The 18,050-nt window shown below is 32.4% G+C and overlaps 2 protein-coding genes across 3 annotated transcripts in view; both read left to right on the plus strand.

The window, feature by feature from the left end:
- LOC132752379 (cadherin-24-like) overlaps nt 1–18,050 on the plus strand; it is a gene marked incomplete at its 5' end in the record, with an annotated part of 59,657 nt that overhangs the window by 16,146 nt on the left and 25,461 nt on the right. The window contains 1 exon segment of one of the 2 annotated variants that reach the window (XM_060742707.1): nt 12,077–12,266. Within the exon segment in view, the coding sequence (XP_060598690.1) occupies nt 12,077–12,266 (190 nt within the window). 2 annotated transcript variants of the gene reach the window in all.
- Nucleotides 13,308–15,580, plus strand: LOC132752360 (uncharacterized). The gene is made up of 3 exons (XM_060742677.1): nt 13,308–13,487; nt 13,689–13,803; nt 14,393–15,580. The coding sequence occupies exons 1-3, from the start codon at nt 13,323–13,325 to the stop codon at nt 14,731–14,733; spliced, it is 621 nt and encodes a 206-aa protein (XP_060598660.1). The 5' UTR covers nt 13,308–13,322; the 3' UTR covers nt 14,734–15,580.

Below are 18,050 nucleotides of genomic sequence, written 5' to 3' on the forward strand. Positions count from 1 at the left end.
ATAAGCAAAACTGCCAGATAGTTGCGCATTTTGGGGTTTCTTAATATGCGTTGTACTGAAAAACTTTACAATTTACTTCTGCCGTCGTTTAAAAAACTTAGTCGATAAAATCAAATCCCAAACACTTGAATTTTTCCATGTCTCCAACCTTTTTCATTTCAGCTCAAACTTTCTTCTCCAACTGGCAAGATCTTGATTCCCAACCAGTTTGGAAACAATTTTAAGTTGTTTTAAATTCATATTTTATGATTTAAGGTATTGTAAAAATAAAATAATCGGTTTACGGGAGGCTGGGCATTGCTTTTCAATAATTCAACTCTAACTATTAAAATTAATTGAATTCGGCCTGTACCCACTGAAGGCAGGCTTAACTGCAGGACAAAGGAGAGACAGTTTTCTTTGGATAAAGATGAGCAAATAGGTCAGCACGCGGGAGGGTAAACCATACGGGGTAAGGAAGAACACCCATGGGGGCTTTAGATAGTGCCCAATTATTTAAACAAATTGGGAGGTTTTTAAGTCCGAAAAAATAAGTTAAAATATTAGGGGAGAGAGGAAGAAAAGGAAAATAAGGCAGGGTTAGAGGTGCTAACCGGACATAACATGGATAAGGTTTATTCAATAACTTTACTTCACCCCTTTTATGTTTTTTTTACCCTTTATTCAAATTTTTCATCCGTCGCCCAATTTGTTTTATACTGTTTGCAATCGTTTTCATTAATTTAAAAATTTAAAAAGATAGAAGGTTTTAAATAAAACCCTTTTGCAGGGATAATTTTTTTAGTAGAAAAAAACCCGAATGAGAAAACACGTCAATAATTTTAAAGGAGCAAAATATTTGGGCTGTCAAAATGTTAATTTGGGTAGGTAGGCCCTTTTAATTAGTTTTTATCTATTACAAAAATTTAATTTCAGATTTGTTTTTTAAAAGAAGCGTTTTCTGTTTTTTGTTTTAAATAATTTTAAACTTTATCCCTTCCCTTTCACCGGCTGTCACACTTTCAAGTTTCGTTTAAAATATAAGGATTACAAAAAAAATGATTCATAGAATCATAGTTCTTGGGTATGCCTTGGGAAAGTTTTTTTGTTTTTTTGTTTTGTTTGTTTAAGATAGGAAAATACAGGGTTTATTACATAGATTTGCATAAAACATATTTACTAAACCTTTTTGAAAAATTTGTTAGATTCATTGTTGGATTCTTTTAGCTTTAGGTTAATGCAAACGCTTGGATCGGCCCTTATCTATAGCTGAATCATCTATCCCCGCAGCTATATTTTCAGCTCAATATGAGAATTTCAGTAAGTTCTGTAATCTTGTTTCAATATAACTTGTGTAGTTTTTATGTCGTTGTGATGAAGTTTAATAATTCATCTGCATACCGGCATTTACTTATGAACATATGAAAAAAAAAGTAAAGTCTTATCATACAACACGATAAGTTGAACCGAGAGTAATTAATTTTACAGTATAATTACACAGATATTAATGAAAGATGCGTATAAAATTGTTGCAAATGTTAGAATTCTTTTTTTTAAATTTATGGTATTGTCAACCGACTAATCTTCCCCTTTCCTTCCCAACAAGGTTTGTTAAAATGAATTAAACTGAATGTATCCAGGAACGCTAGAAAAAGCCAATCAATCATTAGGATGTTACATAAATGAGGGGAAAATTTTCACACCCTCGGGTTTCTAATGATATATGCCTATAAAATTCCAGGTACTTATTAAGAAATAAAAGGGAATAGTTTTAATGAGTTGCCATGCTTTTAACATACTGATTCTTCTTTGTCATAACCCTCTTCTGTGGTCCTCCTGTTTCCATGTTTCATAGTTTAAAAATAGAATATATTACCTATGTCCGCTTAAAAAATGATAATTACAAACAAGTTAAAAAAAAACGATTTTTCAAGTTATAATTGTTTTTCAAATTTTAATATTCGTTTTTATCGACTTTAAATTCATAATGGTGCTTACAGATGGGACTGTTTTTAGGGCTTCACTTATTTTGGGTTTGATGGAAAAAAGCCCCAAACAAAATTAAAACCCGACAGTGACAAAACAAGCATTTATTTCAATTTTGAACCAGAGAAGGGTACAAATGATGTCTGGGTCAATATAACAACAAAAAAAGAGTTAGACAGGGAAACTTTAGTAAGCAAACCGTTTGTTTAGTTTTCAATAATGATAGATATAACAAACTTAGTTTTAGTGCCAAAATAATGTTGTTGTTTTTTTCTTGGAAAAGTCTGAGACTTATGCCTCCTGATTACTGAAAAGGCAGTAAAGGTGTAACTGTGAAATGTGATTCAAAAATGTTTTAAAAGTTTAACACGGTGTTTATTGTTAAAATCATTTCATATAGCATCTTTATAAACATACAGCATTATTCGGTAATTATTCCAGCAAAAACACAAGCTAAGCATTGCCGAAATGCTTAGGTCAGGTATTCCATATGCTTAAAAAAACTAAATACTGTATGCTATGTTATAATCTCACAAAGAAAAATTCTGACAAAAATATCGAATTTTCAAAGTAGAATGTATTTATATCTATAGTTTTATTGTTGTTCCTAGAAGGCAATTTCGGTAGATTTTAAAAACTTCTAATAATTAAAATTGTTTTTATTCAAGTATTTTTAGAATATAGACTTGTGGAGATACGCGCTATTTTTGAAAACAACTTCTAAATACTCGGTTTTGAAAATTCAAAGGAGTATGGTAATACAACTAGTAGAAATAGTCAGAACAAATTATTAACTTTACATAGAAGATTTTCAAAGGATCGACCACTGGTCTGGATTGATCATGCAATTAAAGTTTAGAGTTTGCTTACGAGATTTTTTAAAAGCCTAAAGGGAATTACAAAAAGAAGAACAAATAAAGATATAAAGAAAACAGAATTAAATCTTAATGCAACATGTTTTTACTAAGTCACTTTCTTCTTTCTACTTTAAGGGAAGTACGATAAAGATACAACTTATAATTACTGATGATCAACACAACGAGGTAAGAGTTTTTATGTTCTCTCTCTCTCTCTCTCTCTCTCTCTCTCTCTCTCTCTCTCTCTCTCTCTCTCTCTCTCTCTCTCTCTCTCTTTACAATATTGAAAGATTTGAATCATTTTTTTTATTAATTCAAAACAAATCCAAACATGACAAGACATAAATTCATCTGAAATTATGTCAAAGTGGAAAAATACATTGAAAACGGGAACGATCATTGAAACAAACAGTATATTCTGCTACTTTTGACTTTTGTTAAATTTGTTAGATTGATAACTTTATCATTTACATATGTCACCCGCTTCAAAATTTAAATTATATATTGTTATACTTTCAGATTAAATTTGAACATTTAGTTTATATACTTGATGTTAACGACAATTCACCAGTGTTTCAAAATTTGCCCTACACTTTTGACATAGATGAGGTATAGTATTAAACAAAATTTTCCAATGTGTACCGGAGTATTTTATATTTTTTCAGGACTGGTTATGTTGTTTTAAATATATTTTATAATAAAGAATATATTTAGCAAATGTTAGTTATTAATTTCAATAGCGTAAAGACTGTTTAAGACAAATTTATAGAACATAAGGTTTTTCGCCGTCATATTTGTAATGGTGGTGGTGGTGGTATTTTAAAACATCCGCCTCACGGCAAAAAGACACATTTTATGTACCAGAATCGTATCGTTCATTGGCATGCTGTCAAGCAGAGTTGCCTTCACATTTGTATGGAAATGATAACTTCTGTACATGCCAGAGCAGAGGTACAGTGCGAATGACCGTAGAAAGAGCTTCATGATCAATCACAACAAAAGTGACTGCACCAGTGGGAATCGAACCCTGGTTGCCCGATTCAAAATCTTACGCTTTACCTATTGCGCTAACCGGACTGATTTTTATATCAGTTTATAACTGTTTTACTTTCGCTTTTGATATCGAAATTCGATTTCATTAAATTATATCAATAGCTTCCTTGCAACAAAACGATTGTTTACTCAAACATCAGGGCAACGGACAGAGACAATGGTCAGAATGGAACAGTGACCTTTTTTATGAAGGTAAATAGTCGATTAAGTTCAATTTCGTATGTTAGTATCGTAAAATCGTAAAATATTAAGAAGACCTTTGCAAGAACAGGTGTATTACGGATCACATGTCAAACGTGTGACGCACGCACATATTTCACATTTGGTGTCACCGTTAATCTTCGTGCCGATGTGTTTGTTGTAGCTGTTGATTATGATATAGTGATAAGAAAGTAGTGGTTCTGTAAGTAGAGTTGGTGATGGCTATAAATACTGTTACTGTAACAGTTTAAAGTAAAAGTAGTGTTTTAAGGGAAAGTGTTAGTAATGGTAATTGTAGTGGGTTTATTTCTGAAGCAGTGTGAGTTATGTTATTGGTAAAAATAGTGTAATAACTTGTACTGTTGTTATGATCGTGTCAGTTGTGTTGGAAGTTGCAATGTTAGCCCAGTTATTGATATTGTTACAGCGATAGTTATAATAGTGGTAGTGTAAGTGGTTGTTATGATAATGTAACAGTGGTAAGTAGTGGTCGTCGTTAGCTATTGATACTGTAACAGTGACAGTTGTGTTAGAAATGATAATTGTAACGGTTTTGATATTGTAATAGTAAACCCAAACAAAGGTATCATTATTATAGAAAACGTACATTATCACTACATGTGTAGAAAATAAAACTTGAAATGTAGCTGTATATGAGTAATGAACTTTATTGTGTTGACCAATGATACGTATTGTAGAAAAAAATATTTATCTGTCATTTCTTTTGAGAAACTTGATTCAACTTTTTCCTCAGTTAATTGTACAAGTCTCTATCTTTTTTTTTAATGTAAATGACCGTGTAAACAAAACAGTATCACACCAGTGTGATAAAAAATGTGAAACGTGCCGAATGACCTTGCATCGTTTTGAATATATATGTCGAATTCATTGCAAATTGTTTCTCATACTATTTTGATATATTTTATACGTAATATAATACATCCTTGTAGTTAAAAAGTTTAATATATAAATGTTTCTTTTTTATATTTGCCCTACTGTTAAGTCCAGTGAAATACCTGAGTTAAGAAATTTTTGACGATTTGCCATATACTTTCGTCAATAACGCTTGCTAAATCATTTTTATACATCTATGTAGTTTACGAATAGTAGGTCAATGGTTAAATCAGTTAGCTTTTATAAGTAACAAACTATTAAACAGTGGCGAATGTCGTCACTTCCTTTTTCCAGTTAAGGAATAAACCATTTTTGAAAGGTGATAACAATTATATTGAACATGAAATGAAATGTTTTATCCGAGTTTTATCAAACTATTATATTATTAGAAATAACAAAAATATATATAATAAGAAATAATCGAAATTCTAAACTTATTATTTTTAAGGACTGCATGTTGCTGTTTATCTTTTTATGTACATCTATTTACAATCAACCCACATTAATCAAATTGTTTATTTTTTGTTTTTATTTTTCATTCCATTTCAGCCTAAAACACAGGTAAGAATTTGCTTGTATAGAAAAAATGAAATGAAAAATAATATTTACAAAGTCGTCGTTCTGTTTAGCTAAGTGTCAATTAAGAGCTGTTTTAATCACACAAATAACTTTATTGATGTATGTGCTATAGTTTTTTTTACTTAAAAAATTAATTAAATTATTTTTGGGAAAACATTCTTCTTAAAAGCTGACAGACAGAATGATGAAAATTCAGACGCATTTATCTTTCAGACAGCAGAGTTCAACAATACATTTTCGATGGACTCTACAACTGCGGCTATTTCATTAGTGAAATGTTTATCTTTTGAAAGGAACACTTACTATCATTTTGTGATAACTGCAAAGGTATATTATGATAGATTATAATAATGATAACACAAGTTCTTTAAAGTTGGCGGTCTAGCGGATTGAAGTTGGCGCGAACTTCGTGGCATTGCGAATTTGCAGCATAGTGTTAATGATGGTTAAGTTGGCGGCATGGTGGCATAGTGGCATAAAACTATAAAACTTCTTTCAAAATTATTTTTCTGCTAAAGTATCATTTAAATGGCATGAAAAGTATTTACAACTACTTTAAGGGGCATTTTGTTTTTATGAAATTGCTTTAGAACTTTTGGCCACCATGCAGGCCACGGTCTTCACCAAAGCTTAGAATTTCCTAGGCCGTAAAACTAAGTTAACTTCACGTCGCTAACAACACATGCTATAAAATGTAAAACAAATGATAAAGATTTTTAAAAAATCTTTTTATAATTGTGTTATATTATGTTTAAAAAAATACAAGTATAATTGAAATGGTTCAAAATGATTTTACAACGTTTAAATGTTTTCTCATTTATGCTTTCTGATAAGGTTTTGTTCACAGTAGGTAATCAGAATTTTATGTCATTCGGAAAATGCTGTCTTAAAATAGAAAATTTCGAAACAGGAAGAATGCTCGTCAGTGACATGTTAACGATTGATTTATTTACAATGTCATTCGTGTAGTAAGTCAAATCAGCGCCATGAATCACGAAGAATATGTTGTAGTGTTTTAGTGGTGTCTGATTTCGATTCTACTTGAAAAGCATTCTAAAATATATTTAATGTATGCATACATGTCATAGTAAAATATTATATTCATTGCAATTTATGACATTTTCCGAGGCTATTACACTTACATTCGTTTTAATTTGGTCGGAATGAGATACATGCCTATGATCAATGCATGTACTGTATTATTTCTTGCAAATCCATAATTATAAACTTTACGTATATTGAGATAGATGCAACCATAACAAACTGATTTGACTCACACAAAAAACTTCGGTCTCGTGTGAGTCAGAACCCTCTCATAGTCAGACGATTTCAACATCCAAAGGCAGATTTTGGGGTACTTTTTGTTCTGGGTCGAAATAATGATATCCGTCATAATTATGTTGCAGTTCGGATCGGAATATCCGTTCTGAGAGGGACACACCCAGTGGGCGGTAACGAGGCTTGCTATTGATATTCTCACATAATTATATACGGTCATCACTTTTTATTCCGAAAAATGCGAAATTTAGCCCGCAACATCCGAATTAAATACAATTCGGTTGGCAGCCTTACGTGTTAAATGTCAAAGAGTGTAAACTCATACAAGCCCATTGATTGAAATATTCAGCACTTGAGTTTTAAAACTGCTTTTAAATGTTTGTATAATCCAAGTGTTAGAATAAGAAGATATATATCCAGTTTGAGAAACATAAATAAATAACACATAGGTCTGTGGGTAACAGTAAAGATATCATCCCGAGGAAAATAATGTTACCCGAGGCGCAGCCGAGGGTAACAGTATTTTTACGAGGGATGATAATTTTACTGTTACTGTCCGTTTAGGATAATTATTTAGTGACGCGTCGGTCAAGTCCACTATTACGGTGTAAAACAGTTATTACACTGTATTTGTTATCTGTAGGCAAGCAAAGTAGCGATATAAATTAAAATATCGACAAATTTATCAACTGTCAGCGTAACGCAGTAGGTAAGGATATCGCCTGTTAATTTTCTAGTTAAATATCAATGCAAGACAGTCAGACTTTGATTGTTTTTCTTTTCGCAAAGATTTTTTTTTGTAAAGATTATAAGGGTTGTGTTATTTTCTTATTTCAATCTTTTTTCTTTCTTTCCTTCTTTTCTTCTTTTTTTAATTTTTTTTATATATTTCAATGTTATATTTATATATATAACTAATCAATTTATTTCATAACAATTATTTTCAATTCAGTTCAATATTTTGAAAAACAATACATTAACTTCATTCCGATGATTCCGAGTCCGTCAACACGTCCTCACCCTCCTCCGCCGTGTCAGTTTCCTCGTCACTAGAGTGCAATTCTATTACAATCTTTTCTATTTCGGCATCAACTGCGATGTCTAGCTCCCAGTACTGTTTTTCTATTTTTTGAAATACAGTTCTGCCAAAAGTCAACTGTGATGGATGATAAAGCCTCTTCTGTTTTCTGAAGCAGCGCCGTCATGTTGAAGGTTGTATTTTGTCGCGCAACAGATCCCTTCACACCTGCCCACACAAGCTCTATGGCATTAAGATCAGCATGATATGCTGTAAGTCGTAAAACGTCATGGCCATGACATTTCAACAGGCTGTCAAGTACATACCGGGGCGCTGGTTTGTTACTCTTACATAGCTGCAGTAGCTGGGCCTTCAACATGTTATCTTCAAAAACAATACCATGACGACGTAACCAGTCTTGAATTTCGGCTTTACGGTTGGCTTGAGTAGGACACTTGTCGGTTTGAAGATTATGGTACGGAGCGTTGTCCACTATCAAGACTGACCTTGCTGGCAAATTTGGAACAAGTTTTTCTCTGACCCACTTCAGGAAATTTTCGCCGTTCATTTCACTGTGATAATCTCCGGTAGATGACTTCGATTTAAACAGCAGTGATGATCCTTCAATAAAGCCATTTTCGTTTCCGGCGTGTACCACAATTAAACGATCCCCTTTGTTCAACGGCGATTTAAGTCCAACAAAAGTTGACTGCCAAGATTTCGCAACTGTATGGGAAGTGTGAAGGAATGTCTCGTCTGTATAGACAATGCTTCTGCCTTCATCCCTGTACTTTTTTATTTGTCTCAGGAAGTGAACTCTGGCTGCAACTATATCTGAACGCTCCATTAGTACACTTCTGTTTGACTGTGTCTTTCTCCATACAAAACCTAATTGATGTAGGGTCTTTCGTAGACTCTCTTTTCCGCCCTTGTAGCCGATTTTCTCGTGTAAGGCTTCTTGAAGGGTCTTAATGTTTGGGATGCGTTTCTGTTGCATAAACATTTCTTGCATTGTCCGTCGAATCACACCAAAATCGAAATCATCCAAGATGACTTTGTCTTTTCTAACCTTCCTTTGAGCAGCCGGCTTGCTCATCATATTTTGTATGCGATAAAACGTGGTCTGTGAGACACCGGTCAAGTTTGCAGCCCTTTCCATGGGTGATGACAATGGAATCTGTAATGCACCAGACTGCTTTTCATCTTTACAGACCTGAAATATGGAAACATATGAATGAATATCAAAGATTTAGGCTTACTATGGAAAACCAGCAAAAGAGTATATAAACACACAACATGCCTTTATAACATGATGCAGAATTTTCTTAGACAATTCGTCGTAATTCTGGTAATTACGACCAGAATTCAATGAAGCCATATCTAGCAAGTTAAGCTGGGGCAAACTTACACTGAATACTGAACGGAATGCATAAATATTCAAAAAATGTTTCATCTATAGTTCAGTTGACACGAAATGCTCGTGCACTGTGCAAGTACTATGACTACTATATACAAGACACTACACAGTTTAAAAAGTCATTATTACCACAAATTTACCAGTGTATTTGAATGATTAAATATTAAATATAAAACTACCTTTATATTCCAATTAATTTGCATCTAATGTAAATTAAAAAAAAATATGGAAAGAAAAAAAGAAAAAGTAAAACAACTTTTGGGGCTCGAACTCATGATAAAATTCACGTTTATTCGCATCCCAAGGACTATACTACCTTTGCTATCAAGACATTTCAAATAATACTTCTTATCTTGTATTATATTCGCTTCTAAAAATCCTGTTTTACCTATACAGACAAAGGTTGTAAACCTTTGTATACACAAAAAATGAAACGTCACTCTCATATTATCATAGCGGCACAGTACATACAAACCCATGTGTTATTTATTTTATAATCCCGAACAAATACTGTGATGATCTGAATTTGTCAACTTAATCTAACTGTAACAAAAATAAACCAAGAGTAGCAATAACTAAACTGTCCTTACCTTGCAAGTTTTAAGTGTACTGTAGGCCTACTTGAGAAGCTGTTTTTCTTTTATTATTTAAGCAAGTGATGATATCTACCAGTCATAAACATAAAATAAGCTGTGTTTTATCTAGAAAACAAAACACTAACCCATTTATAAGGTTATGATCTTTGAAATCTGATCCTTCTGTATCCAGAATATAATTTCTTCGCACGGTTTTTGACAAAGTGCATTTACAAAATAACGATGCTATCCTACAGATGTCTGACGGCCAACTCTATCAAATAATCCTTTGTTGCATGCTTTAATCGTCTGCATGTTCCAGTTTGACACAAACTTATTCACATTACAATAACTTCCGTTGAAAACGGATGTTTATTTTTTGACTATTCAACAAAAAGATATTTCATACGCGAAAAGAACTCTAGGGTGCAAAGAACTAAATTTTATGAGAATCATGGTTACTTTGGTGATGCCTTATCGTCGAAAATAAGAATGAATCGAGGGAAAAATGGCGGCCATTTTATTTCATTTTATTTAGAAAAAAGACGACATGACCAGATTTTATACTGTTAAAAATACTGTTACCTATGTAACAGTACAAAATTCTTAGTCACGTGGTACACTTGCATTAACAGTTAGAATAACTGCCAGAGGCCTATGGGAAATTAACATTACGAAAAAAGTGAGGGGTAATAATGTTTATTATCAAGAGTTTTAATGTCCCCAAGCCAAGCATAATTTTCAAGGTTTGCTCATTTTATGTTATTATAAATAGGATGGTGGGCCAAACGGCGGGTTAACATCAACAGCTGATTTGATTATACAAGTTAAAGACGTGCAGAATAAACCACCTTTCTTCACTGGTACATATAGAAAAAATATCGATGGAAGTATTGCACGTGTATGTAATTCTTTAAGATGTGTTATTTATAACGACGTATTTTAAGACTTGTCTTGCTGTTCTAAATAGTTCAGCTGTCATAAATAGTGTAAAAACATCATGCATGTAAATATATATATTATATATTGAGAAATCCCATTCAGTTCAATTCGTTAAATGACATACAATATGTATTTACATTGAAATTTGTATGACGACTCTAGTTGACATAGCTTTCAAAATCTATTATTAATTTCATAGTAATATTAATATTGCAGCATGCTTAAAAGTTGAGTTCATTATAATAGCCTTATAAGGGAATAACATTGAAAACTGTTATTTCACCGTTCATGATAGGATGTGAAATTCTTCCACCCTAATTTCATGGCAAGCTACAAGAGCAATGATCAGTATCATAGGAGTTTGTTTGTTAAAAATATTAAAATATAGAATATTAGAGTGAAATAGAAACAAAACTTAGGCGATAATGTGATGAAATATCTTAATTTTCTGTAAAAAATTGTCAATATTATAGGACAGCTTTAATTTTTTAAGGGAACTGATGTAATTCAAGTCAACGCTGTTGATGGTGATTCAGGGATATCTAACGAGATATCTTATTCTGTTCTATGTAAGTCACCAGCTTTTTAAAATTCTTATAAATTACGCTTTCTATAGTTTATTGTAGTTATAAACATGGATAACTTTAAGTTCATGGTTTTTGTTGTCAATGTATCACCTTGTTCACGGACAAAATAAAATATTTGATTTATTTCAGAAGTGAGATAAATTGATATAAATGCACTGGTGGAACAGAATTTAACATATATAGGAGTTTTTACCAGTTAGTTACTTTTTATGGATTATAATAAGATTTCCTTCCTTCCAAAAACCAGCTTTAAATCATTTTGTATTGTGAAAACAAAATGCAAAAATAACAAAACAATACGTTAAATTTTATGTTATGTGTTTTTTTTCTATTAAAACTGTTCATAATTTTACTTTTTCATATACACAGATAGCAGTTGTGGAGACGTGTTTGCTATAGACAATCACACCGGTGTCATTTATGCTGCAACGAATGTAGATATAAATACAGGACAAGTCAGCCAACAGTTTGGACACTGTGTTTTGACCATAGAAGTACGTATATTATAAAACAAAGAATATTTTCTTAGGCATGCACATTTAAAATCAAATAAAAAAAACATTGGTCATGTCTTGTTTGAAAACATCGAATTTAAGATTTTCATTTGAAACATTGTTTCACGTTTTGTAAATCATCTTAACATGTTTATGTTATAGCCAATTCTCATGGCTTGCTGTACATATTATGTTGATTTTATTATGTTCTTCTAGGCAAGTGAAATAGAAATGCCACACCAAAAACAGTACGGTTACACAACTACATCGACAAATGTTACGTTAATACTGTTGGGTGTTACATACAACACACTTCCGAGTGTCAGTCCAGCCTGCAATAACGCCGGTACTCAATATACAACTACAAACACATCACCCCCTACCAATATACCGCTTTCTTGCAAAGGTACTAAGTCTTGTCGCTAAAATAATTCACATTTCGACTTACATCTTGCACACAAATATCAATATATCACACACGATTACGGGTTTTATTACAAATAAACCTTATGAGAATTGTAACAACCTCCCTGCTTACTTTATGAAGGTACAGTTATCATCAGTATAACACGTCAATCTATTATAAGGATCTATAAACTACTGTATGTGTATTTAAATTCGCGGAAGCAAATTTTCGCGGAAAGGTCCATTTTGGGGGTATATACAAATATTCGCGCTATTTTGAATTCGCGGAGGTGACTGCTGAAAATCATAAATTCGCGTACATCCATCAGGTTAAAAAATAAGCAAAATTACTCTTACACGATTAGGCAAAATGTTTTTCGCAAGCAGCCTTCTTTCATTTTACATTTTACTGTAATCATTGTGGGACTTAACAGTTATTTTCAACACCTGGTGTCAAACAGTACGCTATTGTACAGAACAAAGACATTCAATTTGTCTAGCGGACAGATTATGGCAAACAAAGGAATGTCCGTTAACGTGCATGATTTTTCACAGTTTTAAACAGCACTGAATGCATTATCTTTTCACCGATTTTATTAAAATGTTGACTGAGTAATTGTGTTTTGTTTTCCATGTTTTCATCAGTCAAAATCGTTTGTGTTTGTGTTATTTGTATTGTGTTTTTAGAAAAACAAAATATAATCTGATCAGATGTCAAGACGTTATGACATAGACTATGAAATAAAGAGCATGATGGAATGGTATTGTTCAAACATGTATATACTTATACAAGAATCCGATAATCATATAGATGCGCGAAAATATGGCTATTAAAAAATTATTGGTGTAGAAATATTCGCGCTGAACATTAATTCGCGGATCGAATGTCACCGCGAAGATCGCGAAAATTTGAAGCCCGCGAATATTTCTACACATACAGTATTCTTTTCCAAACAATACCTTTAGTGTTATCGCCAAACTTATTTCTGTATTTATTCTTAGTGCATAAGTGATTGCGTCTTAAAAAATCAATTTACCTCCAAAGAATTCCATAAAGATGAAGCTTTTGGCTCTTGCAGAAGACTGGGGCTTTGACAATCCTTGCAATAAAAGCAGTGTGCTGAAGGGAGTAACGAAGTTTCCTCACCCTGACTCTATTTTTAAGTTTTTGATATGTGATGCCTCGGGAAAAACATTTTCGGCACAATGTCCAAAGGAAGAGGTAATCATTTCCAATATTATAAGAACTGATTAAAATTTATCTTTTTATGAATGAACATAAAAAGTTTTAAGAAGAATGGGAACATTACTAGCAACATTTATGGCAATCATTTGTTTTGGTAGCTCTTATGATATTTTCGATCTATGTGAAATAATAATTTATTTCCGATTTAATGTCTTCAACAATATTTTTTCTATTCAGGTTTTTCATGCTGATTGCTCTTCATGTGCATTACCAAACCAAACTTTTTCAAAGTCTTGTACGATATCTAATGAGATGTTTAGGAAACCTTGTTCAAAAGAAAATATCATAGCTGGTAAGATAAATAGGCGGATTGATAGATGCATGGGTGGATTGGTGGAGAGAGAGGTAGACTACAGTGGAAACGAATTATAACATAAAACCAATATAAAAATCAAAGGGCTACAAGCTCTGTGGTATTTTCTGATTATTGCAACATAAATTGTACTGTATATCTGTATGTATTTTCCTGTATAAGTTTATTTTTATGTACTTTAATTCATCTTGCAGGGTACAGACTGCGTTTAGATATGTTACTATATAACAGCTTTAGTTTGATACATACGGATTTTTGCATGACTAGAGTTGCAACAAAATTCAATATGTTCATTTTTTATGACAGCCACACTTTATCCTTTCATATCGTGGCTACTTCCTTAAAAGACACTTTGAAAAAAAAGTTGCCTCGACTGGGATTTGAATCCCAGGTCCCTCACACCCTGAGCGAGCGCATTACCCCTGCACCACGGGGGTGATAATTTCGGGGTATCTTGTTCACGATAAACCTGTTGTTCAAAACTGATGTAAATAATTTAGCGAAAATCTTTTCCCCAAAACAGTCCGACATGGATATATATATATATAAAAGCATATTTACTTTACAGGTAATCTGACTTTTCCCCACCCAAACAGCACAAATAAATATATACGCTGTGATAGTCGAGGAAATGCATGGGAAGAAGAATGTTTCTCCGGCTCCTTCTGGGATCAAACAAAGATGATTTGTGTGTTACCGGAAGCTTTCAATCCTTGTCACAGGCGTGACAGCATTGTTCAGACACTTTATCCTCACTACTGTAATCCTCGCTTATATGTCCAGTGTGACAACAACGGTCACCCTTTAGTACACATGTGTCAGAAGGATTACGTGTTTCTAAACAATGATCTTACTTGTTCTCCACCTGGATTTCCAGGTACAGAATATCTAAGGTACACGTGTAACTAGGATTTGAAAGAAATCGCATGTGAAAGAAACATTTTCACCACAGAAAGACTTTTGTATTATTCAGATTGATGATTTTTATAATCATATATGATACGATGTATATATGCATATATATAAGCATTCCAAAACATGATGTGTTTGTCATTTTTACAACAAGTAATTGATCAAGACATAAACTAATTGTAATGAAAATTTAAGTATTTTCAAGATCCATTCAGGTACTCATTATTTATCAAAGTGTTTTTATCCCTGTCTTTTGTGAATAGGTCTGGGCCTTTGAATTTTAAAAATTAACACCGAAATGCCCTTATATGTGAATATAGTCATATATCATACAGTTAAAATTTAGCTACTTGATAGGGAAAAGGGTTGAAATTATGTGTTGGAAAATTAACACATTATTTAAGTCAACTTGGTCTGCTTCTGATAACTACAAATTGTCAAGTGTGAATTTTCATTTTTTTAATAAACAACAGTTTAATTATTCGAAATTTGGATGGCTAAATTCATGTTCATGATTTTTAATCTCAAGAATTAAATACCACGGCCAGAAAGATTTGTATCATTGTTTTCGTTATTAAAAGATAAGTTTAAGATTTAACATAGACAAACTTGTACCATTACCAAAAAAAAAACGATACAGAAACTAATGGCTAATTAGAGATGTAACAAATTAAGTCTGATACTATCAATGGTGATTGCCTCATGACTTTATGCTGAACTTTATCATTTTATTTAATAGGATTCTATTATGGATTTGGAATAAGAAAGGCACAAACTTAAGTGCTAATATTTTGTAAATCAACCAAGGCACATCTTTTATTTCAACTTCATATTAATTCTTTATCATTTCTCTGCTTCATATCGAGTTTGACAAATCTATCTGCGTTTTTTTAATTTGATCATGTGAGAGCGTTTCGCAACATTGTGATATTGCTAAGAAGTATTTCAATGAGTGTCTGAGTGTCTTTATTTTATGATCATTGCAATTATAATAAAACATGATTGTGCTTACTACATGTAACTCTTTAATTAAATTCAAAGATTTAATTACTGATGTTTCTTATCACGAAGTTTGTGATAAGGAGGTTTGTTTGTTTATCTTATCATCTTTGTTACGTTTACTGCATTTCTTTTGTCATCAGAAAGGTTCATCTTACTATTTGCACGTGTGTATTCGTGATTTGAATATATTTGATTAAAATAGGAATACTCATTTATCAAGAATATTTAAAAGTATCAAGTATACAAATAGAACTGGAATAGATCCTGTTTTCTATAGCAATATTTTTGTCATTCATTGTTTGTGTACAAGGAGAAAACAAAATCAAGTGAATTACTGTGTCCTGGATGTTAATTAACATATTCAGTGCTTGCTTTGCGCCAAATTGTATTAAAGTTGTAACGAGTCTACTATACTATATCTTCTGTAACATTTAAGCAACGGCCTTAAAATATCTGAAATGCATTGAAAAAGAATGATTAATTCTGAAAGCTTTATCAGAAAAGCTAACTATTCTGGTAAGAACTGCCGCGTCTTAATGCTGTATACCAAATATTGAGCAGTTGCTGAATAAAAAACTGTTATGAAAATTTCCTACCATTGACCATTAATGGCGACAATTTTACTAAGCCGGTAAACAGGAAGTGGATTAGCGCGAATCCCACAGTATGGGACCACATGTAAGCGCTGTATTCCAAATATCAAGAGGCTGTGGTAAGAAGTTGCTGAGAAAACTGTTACGAAAATTTCCTCCCATTCACCATTCATGTCGAAAATTCAACTTAGTCGGTAAACAGGAAGTGGATAAGCAATAGACGTGAAATCGAATCCCAAGGTATGGGACCACGTGTTAATGCTGTATACAAAATATCAATAAACTGTGATAAGTAGTTGCTGTGAAAACTGTTACGAATATATTTTCCCCGACACACCGACCGACATTCATTATTCTATAACCCGGGTTAGCACCTTGGCAACCCGGCCAAAAATGGGTCAAGCACAGATATGCCCTTGTTGCATTTTATACCAAATATTTTTATTTTAATGATATCACTACATTACAATACTTTTACCAATCGCAACTTTTCGGCCCTTTCCATCAGTCAGAACGGGTCATACCTACGCTAAGAAACTAGATATGTAAATAAATAGTAATTTTTGTGCTGAGGGATGTTGACAAATTTGTTTCAAATATATCAAGAAAATGCACACCTATAATAATCTAATTCATAGATACAAAAGGAATCACTACATAATTTGTTTATTTATTATTATGGTTGTAGAAACCAAAAGTACAAAATTCCAACTGTTGACATTTAGTCGCATTTGTTTAAAATTGTACACCAGTGGGCATATTCAAATTAAAAATGGTTGTCAGACATATTTGCAATCATAAATATACCGAAACAGGCTTAAATTTATTTTGGATGTCAATTATATGTACATTCGTTTCTCTTTATGAACCACGTGGTAGAACTACTTTCACTTCGTATTGTTTCCAAGGTTATTTTAGATAATAGCCGAGGACGTTCCGATTGTATTTTCACAAGCATTATTCAACTCAAAGGAATTGTCAGTCAGTAAAAGCCAACCCACCTCCCTAAAAACAACAACAAAACTACCCTGACTGACCTAAGCCATATAATTTAAATTTGTCTGTAAGTCATTACATAAATAACATTTTTTAATTAATTTGATTAAAATATTATCAATTCGTAACTTAAATAGACTTAGTATTAACATAACTGCAATAGTACTAACAGTATATAATTATTTTTGTATTTTTTTGATAAGCAAATATATGGAAACGGCCAGTTTGTTCAGAAAGAAACGTACACGTCTCTTGTTTAACTAACATGCATTCATCTTAATTTACTTGTCATATAGTCATGCCACTATCACGCCATCTTCTCGTTCTGACGCATCTCTTAATACATCGAGCGACTGTTGTATTTTCCGGGAGACATTTGTGTCACATTAATACTTTCTTATGATATAACTATAAATATTGAACTTTGCAGTAACATCATATTAGACTTTTGCTTTAAGAATAAGAAGAAGAAGCTGAACAGGACATTGAATAGAGAAAAGTTTAAGTATTACAATGAATTAACAATGGACATTTTTTTATGCAGCGAGTGAAACGGAGGCATAAATGTCTGACATATAAAACTGTAAAAGAGTAGTTGGTTTTGCGACAAAATGTGTTTCAACAACTAAAATGCAACGAAACACATAATATATAAAGCCCGTCCAAAACGACAGAATAAATAAAGATTGCGGGCTCAGTTAGTTAAATTTAGCCTGTTCACGG

This window comes from Ruditapes philippinarum, unplaced genomic scaffold (assembly GCF_026571515.1).
Source record: "Ruditapes philippinarum isolate M1 unplaced genomic scaffold, ASM2657151v2 ctg649_1_1_1_1, whole genome shotgun sequence".
NCBI lineage: Eukaryota > Metazoa > Mollusca > Bivalvia > Venerida > Veneridae > Ruditapes > Ruditapes philippinarum.